The sequence below is a fragment of the Lithobates pipiens genome, unplaced genomic scaffold (assembly GCF_037356315.1).
Source record: "Lithobates pipiens isolate NorthernLeopardFrog02 unplaced genomic scaffold, aLitPip1_a1.2 Scaffold_13, whole genome shotgun sequence".
In the NCBI taxonomy this organism is placed as follows: Eukaryota; Metazoa; Chordata; class Amphibia; order Anura; family Ranidae; genus Lithobates; species Lithobates pipiens.
This window is the reverse complement of record NW_027507718.1, coordinates 42,986,410-42,999,108: the sequence shown is the minus strand read 5'-3', so window position 1 is coordinate 42,999,108 and position 12,699 is coordinate 42,986,410. Positions and strand designations below refer to the sequence as shown.

General features: G+C 50.8%; 1 protein-coding gene across 2 annotated transcripts in view; it reads right to left on the bottom strand.

Annotated features, from left to right (window-relative positions):
* The window catches only part of KDM4C (lysine demethylase 4C), a 732,113-nt gene that overhangs the window by 675,399 nt on the left and 44,015 nt on the right, over positions 1 to 12,699 (bottom strand). For both annotated transcript variants that reach the window (XM_077475057.1, XM_077475058.1), the window contains exon 4: positions 377 to 491. In XM_077475057.1, the coding sequence (XP_077331183.1) occupies positions 377 to 491 (115 nt within the window). The remainder of the gene's footprint in view (positions 1 to 376; positions 492 to 12,699) is intronic.

Genomic DNA, 12,699 nt, shown 5'->3' with positions numbered 1-12,699 from the left:
ATGTGAAAAAAACAAAAGCAACCGATTCCCTTTGTTATCGGCGCTTTACCATCATTTTGTCGGCACCTATTCGCTAAAGGTTAAATGCGCATGTGTAGCGCCGCTGCCAAAGTGCTTTGCAGACGCTTCAACCGCGGTGCCCATAAATTTCAATGGGCAGGAGCGGTGCGTACACCGCTCCAAAGATGCTGCTTGCAGGACTCTGGCTTTCAAACTGAGACTGCAGGGGAGGCGTTTTTCAGGTGCTTTACAGGTGCTATTTTTAGCCCAAAAGCCCCTGAAAGACACCCCAGTGTGAAAGGGTTTTTAGGCTTTTCAGTAATAGTATGGTTTCTTTGTTCTTCTCTTATTTACAAAAAGCAGTATAAAAACTTACTTCATCATACAGGCTTCCATTGACATCTGCTCCATAAATTGGTGCCACAAAAGTTAAATTTTTCCAGTATTTACGTTCCAAATCTTCATAATCTAAGTATCGTGGAGTGCAGTACCTGGATGTTTAGATTATAAAAAAAATATGTGGAAGTTAAAATGTCAACTTAAAATCAGAGTGCTAAACATAACTACAGTATATATGAGGAGACAACACACTAATAAACAGCATAAATGCACAAAAAACACACACCAGCCTTCCTTGCCCCCAACCTAATCTAACATTATACTCAGGTACTTACTCAACCTCAACCAGAAACTGACAATTTCCCCTAGTGGTTATCTTTCAAAATCTTTTTTTCCCCACAGTGCAGGCCACACCAACACTGTCTTAAATGGGACCATACCCTTACACTAGAGCAGGCATGTCCAAAGTGCGGCCCGCGGTCCGGTTTTGAACGGCCTGCCTGGTGTGCTGCGGGATTGTGTGAAGCTCCGGCTTTAAAAAGTGAAAGTAAAGTGCAGAGGAGTATGCTGTGCTCTCTGCTTCCCCCTACAGTGCAGTACCCGGCTGAATGAGGAAGCTGGAAAGGTATTGTACTGTGCTACAAGCTAGATTCGTTTTAAAAAGGCTTTATGCGTGCGCGTCTGCGTCTGCGTGCGCGTGTCTATGTACGTGTGTGCGTCTGCGTGTCTATGTACGTGTGTGCGTCTGCGTGTCTATGTACGTGTGTGCGTCTGCGCGCCTGTCTGCGCGCGCCTGTGCCTGGGCGCGCGTCTGTGCCTGTGCGTCTGCGCGCCTGTGCCTGTGCGTGCATGTGCGTCTGCGCCTGTGCCTCTGTGCGTCTGTGCCCGTGCGCCTGTGACCGTGCGCCTGTGACCGTGCGCCTGTGACCGTGCGCCTGTGACCGTGCGTCCGTCTGTCTGTGCGTCCGTCTGTCTGTGCGTCCGTCTGTCTGTGCGTCCGTCTGTCTGTGTGTATGTGCATGCATGTGTCTGTGTGTTACTTTTAATCCAGACACCCCCCTCCATTCTTGTATCATCAGAACTGCTTTTGTGGGGCTTTTGTGTGTGATAGCAGCCAGGACTGCTACTCCTCTGAAAAGCAATCCATACACAGATCGCTTTTCAGAGGCATTTGAAAGGTGGTAAAGAGGCATTATGTTGCCTCCTCACCACCTGTTTTAAGCCCGTAAATGCAGCATCACTATACCACAACTGTACAATCCACACAGTTGCGGGGTAGTTGCAGTGCAGGCCCATTCACCCTGGGTATACCTCCAGCTACAGCCACAGCATGTGTACACCCCCAGCTGCTCCCTCTGCAGCTAAAGGGGGAGAAGTTGGGGGTGGTAAAAACAGCTTAAACATGTGGTTTTACTGCCCCTCCAACAAGCCCTTGGTTCACATATGCGTGGCTGCATGCTGCGTGTACAAAAGATGCAAAATAAAAAAAAAAATAATGTTTCATAGTTTGTTATAATATTTTGCAAACAGGTCATTTTTCTCCTTCATTGAAATGTGCTGATGAGGCGGCACTGGTGGGCACTGATAGGCTGCACTGGTGGGCACTGATAGGCACAGTTAAGGCGTCACTAATAGGTACAGATAAAGTGGCTCCGATGGGCACAGATAAGGCGGCACTGATGGGCAAAGATGGGCACAGATAAGATGGCACGGATGGGATATAAAAAAGGGGAAAACCTCTTTGGTTCCCAATCAGCATCCAGCGCCTGTTTCAAAGGGGGGGTGTAAAGGGAAAGCCTGTGTGGCCTGAAGAGGCCTCGGGGATGCCAAAGAGGACCAGGGGGGTTCAGTCACTTCTGCAAGAGGCAACTTAAAGGCAAAATGAACCATTATGGCCAGAGTCAGGATCAAAAGCCTCTGCGACTGAGAGGCAACTGGATATCTTTTTGTCCAGATTGCTTGGAAGGGACTCATCTGCCGGGCCCTCCACAGAATCCTCAGCTTTAAGCTCTTCCCCATCCTCAACCCATTCCTGCTCCAGACAAGGAGGCTCCGGGGAGGGGGATCTGTCAGGCGGCGTACACACGCGGGGACTGTCTGCCGAAACTAAGTTCGTCAAACAGTCCGCTCAAACTTTTGAATGAACGAACACGCCCACACACGGCACTTTTTGAGCGGACAAATACGGCAAACTTTGTTCGTCGTACTAAGTCCGCGCAACTTTTGAAATGAGCGGACTCGCCCACACACGAGGCAACAGTCCGCTCATTTCGAGCGCGTGTGCAGGTAGGCGGGGCCTGGAATGGACTTAAAGGGGAACCCCAACGCCGAAAAAAAATCGGCGTGGGGGTCCCCCCAAAGTCCACAACAGACCCTTGTCCGAGCACGCTACCCGGCCGGCCAGGAAAGGGGGGCGAGCGAGCGCGCCCCCCCTCCTGAGCCGTACCAGGCCGCGTGCCCTCAACATGGGGGGTGCCTTGGGGAAGGGGGGGCCGCGCGGCCCCCCCACCCCAAAGCACCTTGTCCCCATGTTGATGAGGACAAGGGCCTCTTCCCGACAACCCTGGCCGTTGGTTGTCGGGGTCTGCGGGCGGGATAACGGCCCCCCACCCTATGTGAATGAGTATGGGGTACAATGTACCCCTACCCATTCACCTGTAAAATAAAAGTACCCAAAAAAAAACACAACACACGAGATAAAATATTTTATTGCACAGCTCCGGGGGTCTTCTCGCCGGACTCCTCCGCTATCTTCTTGTAGCTCTTTTGCTAGCGGAGGAGTCCGGCTTTCTTCCTCCCCGCCGCCGGCCTCTTCTCCCAACTTCGGGGGTCTTGTCCCCCTCTTCGGTTCTTCTGCCGGGCCACCGCGCCTTGTTATAGCTCTTCTGCAGGCGGTGGCCCGGTCTTCTGTCGCCGCTGCCTTCCGTTCTTGTTCTTCTTCTTGTTCTTCTTGTTCTTCTCCAGGAGATGTTGACACGTCGCTCTCTCCGGCCGGAATGCCAGAGCCGCGCTGTGCGGCCACTTATATAGTGACAATGGGGCGGTGTCACATGGTATATGTCACATGGGTTGGTCACATGGTGACCCCGCCCCCTTACGATGTCATAGTCCCCATGTGACATCAACCCATGTGACCAACCCATGTGACACCGCCCCATTGTCACTATATAAGTGGCCGCACAGCGCGGCTCTGGCATTCCGGCCGGAGAGAGCGACGTGTCAACATCTCCTGGAGAAGAACAAGAAGAACAAGAAGAAGAACAAGAACGGAAGGCGGCGGCGACAGCGGCGACAGAAGACCGGGCCACCGCCTGCAAAAGAGCTATAAGAAGGCGCGGTGGCCCGGCAGAAGAACCGAAGAGGGGGACCCCCGAAGACGGAAGACCCCCGGAGCTGTGCAATAAAATATTTTATCTCGTGTGTTGTGTTTTTTTTTGGGTACTTTTATTTTACAGGTGAATGGGTAGGGGTACATTGTACCCCATACTCATTCACATAGGGTGGGGGGCCGTTATCCGGGGGCCCCCTTATTAAAGGGGGCTCCCAGATTCCGATAAGCCCCCCGCCCGCAGACCCCGACAACCAACGGCCAGGGTTGTCGGGAAGAGGCCCTTGTCCTCATCAACATGGGGACAAGGTGCTTTGGGGTGGGGGGGCCGCGCGGCCCCCCCTTCCCCAAGGAACCCCCCATGTTGAGGGCACGCGGCCTGGTACGGCTCAGGAGGGGGGGCGCGCTCGCTCGCCCCCCTTTCCTGGCCGGCCGGGTAGCGTGCTCGGACAAGGGTCTGTTGTGGACTTTGGGGGGACCCCCACGCCGATTTTTTTCGGCGTTGGGGTTCCCCTTTAAGTCCATTCCAGGCGGCGGAGCCCGCGACGTCTCCGTCGCGGGCCCCGCCTACCTGCACACGCGCTCGAAATGAGCAGACTTCCCTCCGAGCGGGAACAGTTTGCTCATTTCGAAAGTAGCCTACACACGGGCGGACTGTTCGCTCAAACCAAGTTTCAGCGGACAGTTTTTCGGAATTTTCGAAAAACTTTGTTCGTCAAACTGTCCGCTGAAACTGTCCGCTGAAGCCCCACACACGAGCGGACTGTCCGCTGAACAGTGTTTGAGTTGTTGAGCCAACAGTCCGCCCGTGTGTACGCGGCCTCACACTTCCTGCTACCCTGCGGGATGAAGGCAATCATGCCAGCAATCCTGTGCTCTAACTCAGCTAGGGCTGAGGACCAGTGGCGTACTAACTAGGGGGCAGGGGGTGCGGTCCGCCCCCGGTGCCACACATTAGGGGGGTGTCAGGCAGCTCCCCTGTATGAAACAGTGAGAGTGGGACAGGCTTGGTAGTGCAGCCGATGTGACATGCTGAGCAGGGAGACCTCAGGCAGACTGACCCATTGTCACAATGCTCTCACTCTCTGTTTAATTATAACAGCCCAGTGAGTGAGTACAATTCCCCCCCCCCCTCCCCTCCACAGAGATGGAAGAGTCTGCCTTAGCTCTGCCCCCTCTCTCCCCTGCTTGTCCCATCCATGCTCCATGCAGCCTGTGTGCTGAGCTGCTCTGAAAGGAATGTGGGGGCGGGGACATTTAAACAGTGTGAGGAAGAACATCCAAGTAAGTTATCAGCACTGTCCCTGTGGCCAGACTCTGCCCTCTCTCTCCCAAATCTCATTCACTCTCCCTCTTTCCTCTGTTGTCCTCCAGTATCTTTCCATCATGTCCCCCATCATATTCCCATCATGCTCCCCATCATGTTCCTTTACCAGGGTTTACACTTGTGTGTTCATAGACATTGCATGTGATTCACACTGAATTGCTGTGCAAATCACATGCAATGTCTGTGCGATGCAAATTCAGCCATACAAACTGTATGGCTGAAATCACATTTGCACCAAAATGGTGAGGGACCCTTTTTTTGGTTGCACTGTAATTGGATTGGATGGGTGTTCACACCTATGCAATGCGATTCTTGCACCATTTCACAGTTCTCACTGCGATTTGTAAACCGATCAGGGGATGTCATTAATTTTACATTGACACCCATAGCAGCTTGCAAAGGGCAGTGTGAACAGCCAATAAGCAACATGCAATGCAGGAATCTGCACTGGAATCTCACCGATTCCTTCATCGCATCGCATATATGTGAACCAGGACTCAGGTGGGTTCACACTGATGCGCTGTGTTTCAGTTGCCTCAATTTTCACTACAGTCCCACAGACTTCTATTAGGTTACACATTTTTGCACCATTTTCTGAAAGCGCACCAAATGTCCTCTATACTGAATCTTTCAGAAAACACAGTAAAATTACACAAGCTAATAGACGTCTGTGGGACTGCAGCTAAGAATGCAAAAAGAAAAACTGCATATACCCCAACACTGCAACAAACTCCAAGACACCAATGTGAACCCAAAGGCTTCAGGGTGCCGTGTAATGTAAAGGGGTCCTGAAGTGCAGGGGGTTGTGTAATGAAAAAGGGGTCCTGAGGTGCAGGGGGGTTGTGTAATGTAAAGGGGTCCTGAGGTGCAGGGGGGTTGTGTAATGTAAAGGGGTCCTGAGGTGCAGGGGGGTTGTGTAATGTAAAGGGGTCCTGAGGTGCAGGGGGGGTTGTGTAATGTGAAGGGGTCCTGAGGTGCAAGGGGTTGTGTAATGTAAAAGGGGTCCTGAGGTGCAGGGTGCTGTGTAATGTAAAAGGGGTCCTGAGGTGCAGGGTGCTGTGTAATGTAAAAGGGGTCCTGAGGTGCAGGGTGCTGTGTAATGTAAAGGGGTCCAGGAGGTGCAGAGGGTTTTGTAATGTAAAGGTGTCCTGGGGTGCAGGGTGCTATGTAATGTAAAGGGGCCCTGAGGTTCAGGGGGTTGTGTAATGTAAATGGTTCCAGAGGTGCAGGGTGCTGTGTAATGTAAAGGGGTCCAAAGGTGCATAGGGTTTTGTAATGTAAAGGTGTCCTGAGGTGCACAGTGCTGTGTAATGTAAAGGGGTCCACAGGTGCAGGGGTTTGTGTAATGTAAAGGGGTCCAGAGGTGCAGGGGGTTGTGTCATGTAAAGGGGTCCAGAGGGTTTTGTAATGTAAAGGTGTCCTGAGGTGCAGGGTGCTATGTAATGTAAAGGGGCCCTGAGGTTCAGGGGGTTGTGTAATGTAAATGGGTCCAGAGGTGCAGGGTGCTGTGTAATTGAAAGGGGTCCAGAGGTGCAGACCGTTTTGTAATGTAAAGGTGTCCTGAGGTGCAGGGTGTTGTGTAATGTAAAGGGCTCTAGAGGTGCAGGATTCTGTGTAAAGTAAAGGGGCCCTGAGGTTCAGGGGGTTAAGCAATGTAAAGAGGTCTAGAGGTACAGGGGTTTGTGTAATGTAAAGGGGTCTAGAGGTTCACCGGTTTTGTAATGTAAAGGGGTCCAGAGGTGTGTAATGTAAAGGGATCCAGAGCTGCGGGGGGCTGTGCAATGTAAAGGAGTCCAGTTGTGGAGAGGGGGTACAAAGTAGTGACAAAGAGATATTGGGGGATGCAGAGGTATGCAGGGGACACAGTGCGGTGTTTTTACATTTTAAAGTGAGCGGGGGTGCCAGATATAGGAGTCGCCCCGGGTGCCGAATGCTCTAGGTACGCCCCTGCTGAGGACAGTTCATCCTTGGTGATAAAGGGTGAAGCAGCGTTGACTGTAGGCACAATACCAGATAGGCGCAGCGTCTCAGATTGCCCAGAAGCCTCTGGTCTTTCAGGGGATATATGACTAGGTTTGTCAGGAACTACTGACGGCATCGGTGTGCCCTTCACTGTAGTGTTAGTCCCACTCCTCTTTTTTGATGACATTTACCAGCCACAAAGAGAGTACTTGGGTGTAGTATTAAAACACCTCAGAAGGGGGCGTGGCCTAGCGCATGGCGAGGACGGACGTGCAAGCGCCCAGCTCCCGCTCCCGTCTCTCTTCCCACCGGCAGCAGCACGGACTGAAGCCATCACACAGCTCCACATGAGCAGGAGGGGACCCAGCAACACCCCCCGCTCCTCCGGGACATCAAAACCGGGCGACATAGGGAGCTATTTCCCCGCAAAAGGCGCCGGACACAGAGCGGCCTCCACTCCCAAGAGGGTGGCGACCCGCTCCGTGGCCGCACATGTGGTGCGGCCACGTCTCAGGTACGGCCTGCGGGCGACCGGCCCCACTCCCCCTGCTCCCCGGACCTAGATGGGGACCCCCCGGGCAGCCCCTCTCCATCCAGGAGCCCATCCCCCCCAGGGCCACGTACAGAGGGATAGCTGGGATATGGAGGCCTATCTTAAAGCCCTCCCCACTAAGCAGGACATTGAATCCTATATTAACAGGCTGGAAAGGTCTTATGATAGAAAGATGAATGACCTCCGCAAGGATATTGGGCATAGATTGGAAGATATTGAACACTCAGTGGAGGAAACAATCTCCAGGTTGTCTGACACAGGACACCATATTGCAGGAACACACTAACCAAATTCAGCAGCTATTTTATGGTTTGGATGACCAGGAAAATAGGAGTCGTCGCAATAACATCCGCATGCGCGGCTTACCGGAGTCTGTTGAAAACAAGGACTTGATTGCGGCGGCCCCAAAAGGTGTTTAACAAACTGCTCAACAAGCCTGAGGACTCCCTGATCGAAATTGATCGCATTCACAGATCTCTGGGCCCCCGCAACCAGAACTTGGCTTACCCTAGAGATGTTATTTGCCGTGTGCACGTTTTCAATGTCAAATCAGACATTATGCAAGCAGCCAGACATCAGGAGACCATTTTGTTTAACGAGACCCCTATCATGTTGCTGACGGACCTGTCCAGGCAAACCCTTCTGATGAGGAAGGACTTAAAGCCAGTTACTGACGCTCTGCAAGCCAAACAAATAAAATATCGATGGGGGTTCCCTTTCCAGCTCTCCGCAACCCAGAATGGCAATTCTGCGACTTCCCGCACGTTGGGGGACTTACCCGCCTTCCTTGGAACTTTTGAGCTACCACAAATACGGATCCCAGACTGGCCACTCCATTCAGCCACACCTGGCCTCCCCCTTGTCTACTGGCTGGACAAAGGTCACCAAGAAGAAGCGCTCTCGTTCCCGTACTTCTAAATCTCCAAATGGATGAGACTCCCCCCAAACCCACCGGCCGGTGGGGATTCTTATTTGCCAACTTTACTCGGTCCGCGAATCTTTGAGATATTTTGAAGGTTAAAGTGTATGATGTGTATGTTGCATAGCACCTCGGAAGCACAGATTCTCTTAGAGTCTGAACCACTTTGTGGTTCTAGTTATTCACCGTTGGTTTACGTTTCTCTGCTTCTGGAATGGTGCTAGATTGCCATTTAACCTCACATGCTTTGGATACTGCCTAGCAATGCTCCTTTAATCTTGTGCATTTTTTTTTTGTTTGTTCATACTTCTTTTTTATTTTTACACTTAGACGGGGGCGGGATACTATGTTACCGTTCCACGGTTCCCCCCCTTAGGACTAGCAGAGACTTTGCTGACTCTGCATTTACAATTTCAGTTAGTTTTTTAGAGGACGTCCTTCCTACCAAAATGGACTTTAGAGGGTACCATCCATCCAAAACTTTTTGTAGCATGTTACATGCCACTCAGGCTTCAACTCCCGGGTGGATTACACCCATGTGCACTCTCAGGGCACGACAGGCTCATTTGCACATTATCTTGCTCTAGAACTGCACTTACCCTCCTCCCCTCCTTCCCCACCTACCTTCTTTTCCCCCCTCTGCTCTACTCAACACCTTTGTATTCACTCCAGCTCTGCAGGCTCCCAGACTACCAGTACACTCCACACCATCTATGTCCCACCTCATTATGGCGACCCCCATAGAACTTAAGGTATCCTCGCTTAACTGCAGAGGTTTCAACACGCCAGAGAAACGCAGGCAGATATTGTATCACTTCCACAAGGCTAAAACTCTCATACTGTTACTGCAGGAAACCCATTTCCGTACGGACTCTATTCCCGCTTTTCAGGATACACACTATACTAAGTGGTTTCATAGCACCAACCCCTCGGCTAGGACCAAAGGGATTTCACTAGCCTTCCATCGCTCTTTTTCACCCAAGGTATTAGAAGTTGACATAGACCCTAAGGGGAGATATTTGTTTTTGAAAATTGCCATTCAACAGCCGATTATAACCATTGTTAATGTTTATCTTCCGAACCAGGTTCAGCTCCACTTCCTCTCCTCAGTGGCAGCCCGCCTGAGGTCCTTTAGCTCACCCTACTTGATACTGGGAGGTGATCTCAATGCTCCACTCGTGCCTAGACTGGATTCCTTTACCGGTAAGTCACACATCACTTCTTCCTCCCTATCTAAAATGCGAGCGATCTTAGCGGATCTATCTCTAGTTGACACCTGGCATCTCTTCCACCCTTCCGAGAGAGACTACACATATTACTCCTCAGCCCACAATTCATACAGTAGGATAGACTATATATTCTTGTCCCAACCACTACTAGACCTGGACCCCCGGAGCGACATAGGCTTAAAGCTGTGGTCAGACCACTCTCCTGTACATGTCACTCTGGGACACATCCCACACCAAGCACGTAGAACCTGAATGATAATCTGTTGCACGACAGCGTCTGTACTGCAGAGGTGTCGACAGCCATTACTGACTTTCCCCGAAATCACGTTCATGATGAGACCTCTGCTATGAATCAATGGGAAACCCTTAAACGTGTGCTTAGGGGGATTTTTATCCAACACAGGGCCAGGCTGAAAAGAGCGCGTACAGAGGACATTAAAAGCTTATTTAATCGACTCCACACTCTCGAGTCCACGCATAAAACTTCCCTTGACCCGGCAACACTAGTGGAACTGTCCAACACCCGCCGCGACCTACTACGCATCTTTTCTGACAGGGCGCTGACAGCTCGCAAAACAAAGGTCGCTATATCCACTACTCCCAAGCGAACAAATGCGGGAAACACTTGGCCAAGGTCTTACACCCCAGACAGCAAAGACAAAATATCCCATTTATAGTTATCAATACAGGACAAAAACGATACAAGAACTCAGAAATTGTTTCTGAATTCAGGGACTATTATTCTTCCCTCTATAACCTCCAGCCGCAAGCTGTCAGGGACACGCAGGCTACCATGACCACATTGGACTTACAAGGTTATGTGCAGGACACAGCCCTTCCCACCATAACGCCCGCGGAGGCTGATGATTTAGAACTGCCCCTGACTACCACAGAATTCTTGACTGCGATTAAGGGACTGAAAACGGGGAAAAGCCCGGGCCCGGATGGGTACACACCACAGTTTTACAAAACGTTTGCGCAACAATTGGCCCCTATTATGTCTCGTGCTTTTAAGGGAATAGATGATACCCACCCCCTATCCTCCCACATCCTCCAAGCCCAAATAGTGGTATTGCCCAAGCCTGGAAAAGATCATTCTCATTGCAGTAATTACAGACCCATTTCACTCCTTAATGTCGATCTCAAACTTTTTGCCAAGATTCTAGCCACCCTTACTGCACAGTGACCAGGTTGGTTTTATCCCGCACCGGGAGGCTCGTGACAACACTACTAAGACATTACATCACCCCTGTTTGCACTCACGTTTGAACATCTCGCACAAGCAAATCGGGCCAACCCTGCCATTCACGGGATCCCGACCCCCACAGAACCCAGCAAACTCTCATTATACGCATATGACCTGCTCATTTACATTACCCAACCACTAAACTAGCACCCCGGCTTTACTACACGAGCTTGACCGCTTCGGAGCGCATAGTAACTTTAAATTAAATATAACAAAAACGGAGGCCTTGAATGTATCTCTGAAGCCACGAACAGTATCTTTAATAAAACAGAGGTTCCCATTTAAGTGGCAACCGCAATCGGTTAAGTACTTGGGGACGGAGATACCTAAGAATTTCACAGACATCTATGCCTTGAATTACAGCCCCATGCTGGCGAAAATTCGTCACTCGCTGGAATCTTGGCATAACCTCAAACTATCCTGGTGGGGCCGTATGAATGTGCTGAAAATGGACATCCTGCCTAAGCTACTGTACTTGTTTCAGACATTACCCATAACTCTCCCCCTGGCCTTTTTCCGCACACTTCGCTCCTTAGCGGTCAGGTTCGTCTGGCAGAATCACCCACCCAGACTAAGACATAGGATTTTATGCGCCCCTAAAGACAAGGGGGGCATGGGTCTCCCGGACTTTCAGTTGTACCACCTATCAGCCATCTCGTCACGACTCCTTGAATGGTTTCCACGCCCCTTGACTAAACCGTCCACGATAATTGAACAAACCATGGCTCAGGTTGACCTCAGAGCCCTCCTATGGGGCCATCATGTGAAATTTCGCACCACGTCCGGACTATCCCTTTTGACGATAGCAGCACTCACCCTCTGGTACCGCAAACAAACGTCCCTTCTCCTCTCCACGGATCCGAGCCCATTGTCACCCCTATTTGACAATCCGGCAATCCCAACACTTCACACGGGGAGACAATGCGGCTCTTATTCTAGGGACCAGTGGCCTACCGCCAAACAGTATGTACATGCTTTCACCGGTCTGTTTTGGGCACCTGTAAACCCCCGACCGTTGACTCAGACTGGCTCTCCAGACTAACTATAACACAATACTGTAAGTCACTCCATCTCTCTGGACAGGTACATAGACCTCTCACAATCTTTGAGGATATGTGTGGTCTATCTCAAACGCCTAAACACTCATTATCTTTGATCTACAAGGACATCCAACTACATTCTTATGACACTTCCAAATTTCACACAAAATTGGTCCAGGGACCTCGGCATTGAAACACATCGTTTATGATCACTTACAAATCTTCCATATCTGGATTCACGCAAGAAAAAAATTACAAACTGTTGGCGAGATGGTACAGGCATCCAGTCACAGTGAGCAAAATGTATCCTGAGGCCTCGGATAGGTGCTGGCGTTGCCACGGAGGAGTGGGCACGTATATCCACGTGTGGTGGGATTGCGACCAAGTACGCCCATTTTGGGATAAGGTATTCAAAATTCATAATGATTTGTATGATGTCTCTGTGTTACCGACACCACAAATAGCTTTACTTTCCATACTCCCAGGACCCCTGGGCTCACACCGAAAGAGTCTGTTCCGGTTCTTCCTGTCCGCAGCCCGTCATGTCATCTCGCAGTTCTGGAAAAAGGATGTTGTCCCCCCGATTGCTAGGTGGACTGATGCCATGAATGATATTATGCTCATGGAAGAACTGCATGCCAAACAAACTGACAAATGGGATAACTATATGTCCCTCTGGTACCCCTGGGCCCTTCACTCCTCATCGGCCCGCTTTCTCAGTAGTGTGGCTTAGTGACAAGGAGGCCTTGTAAACAT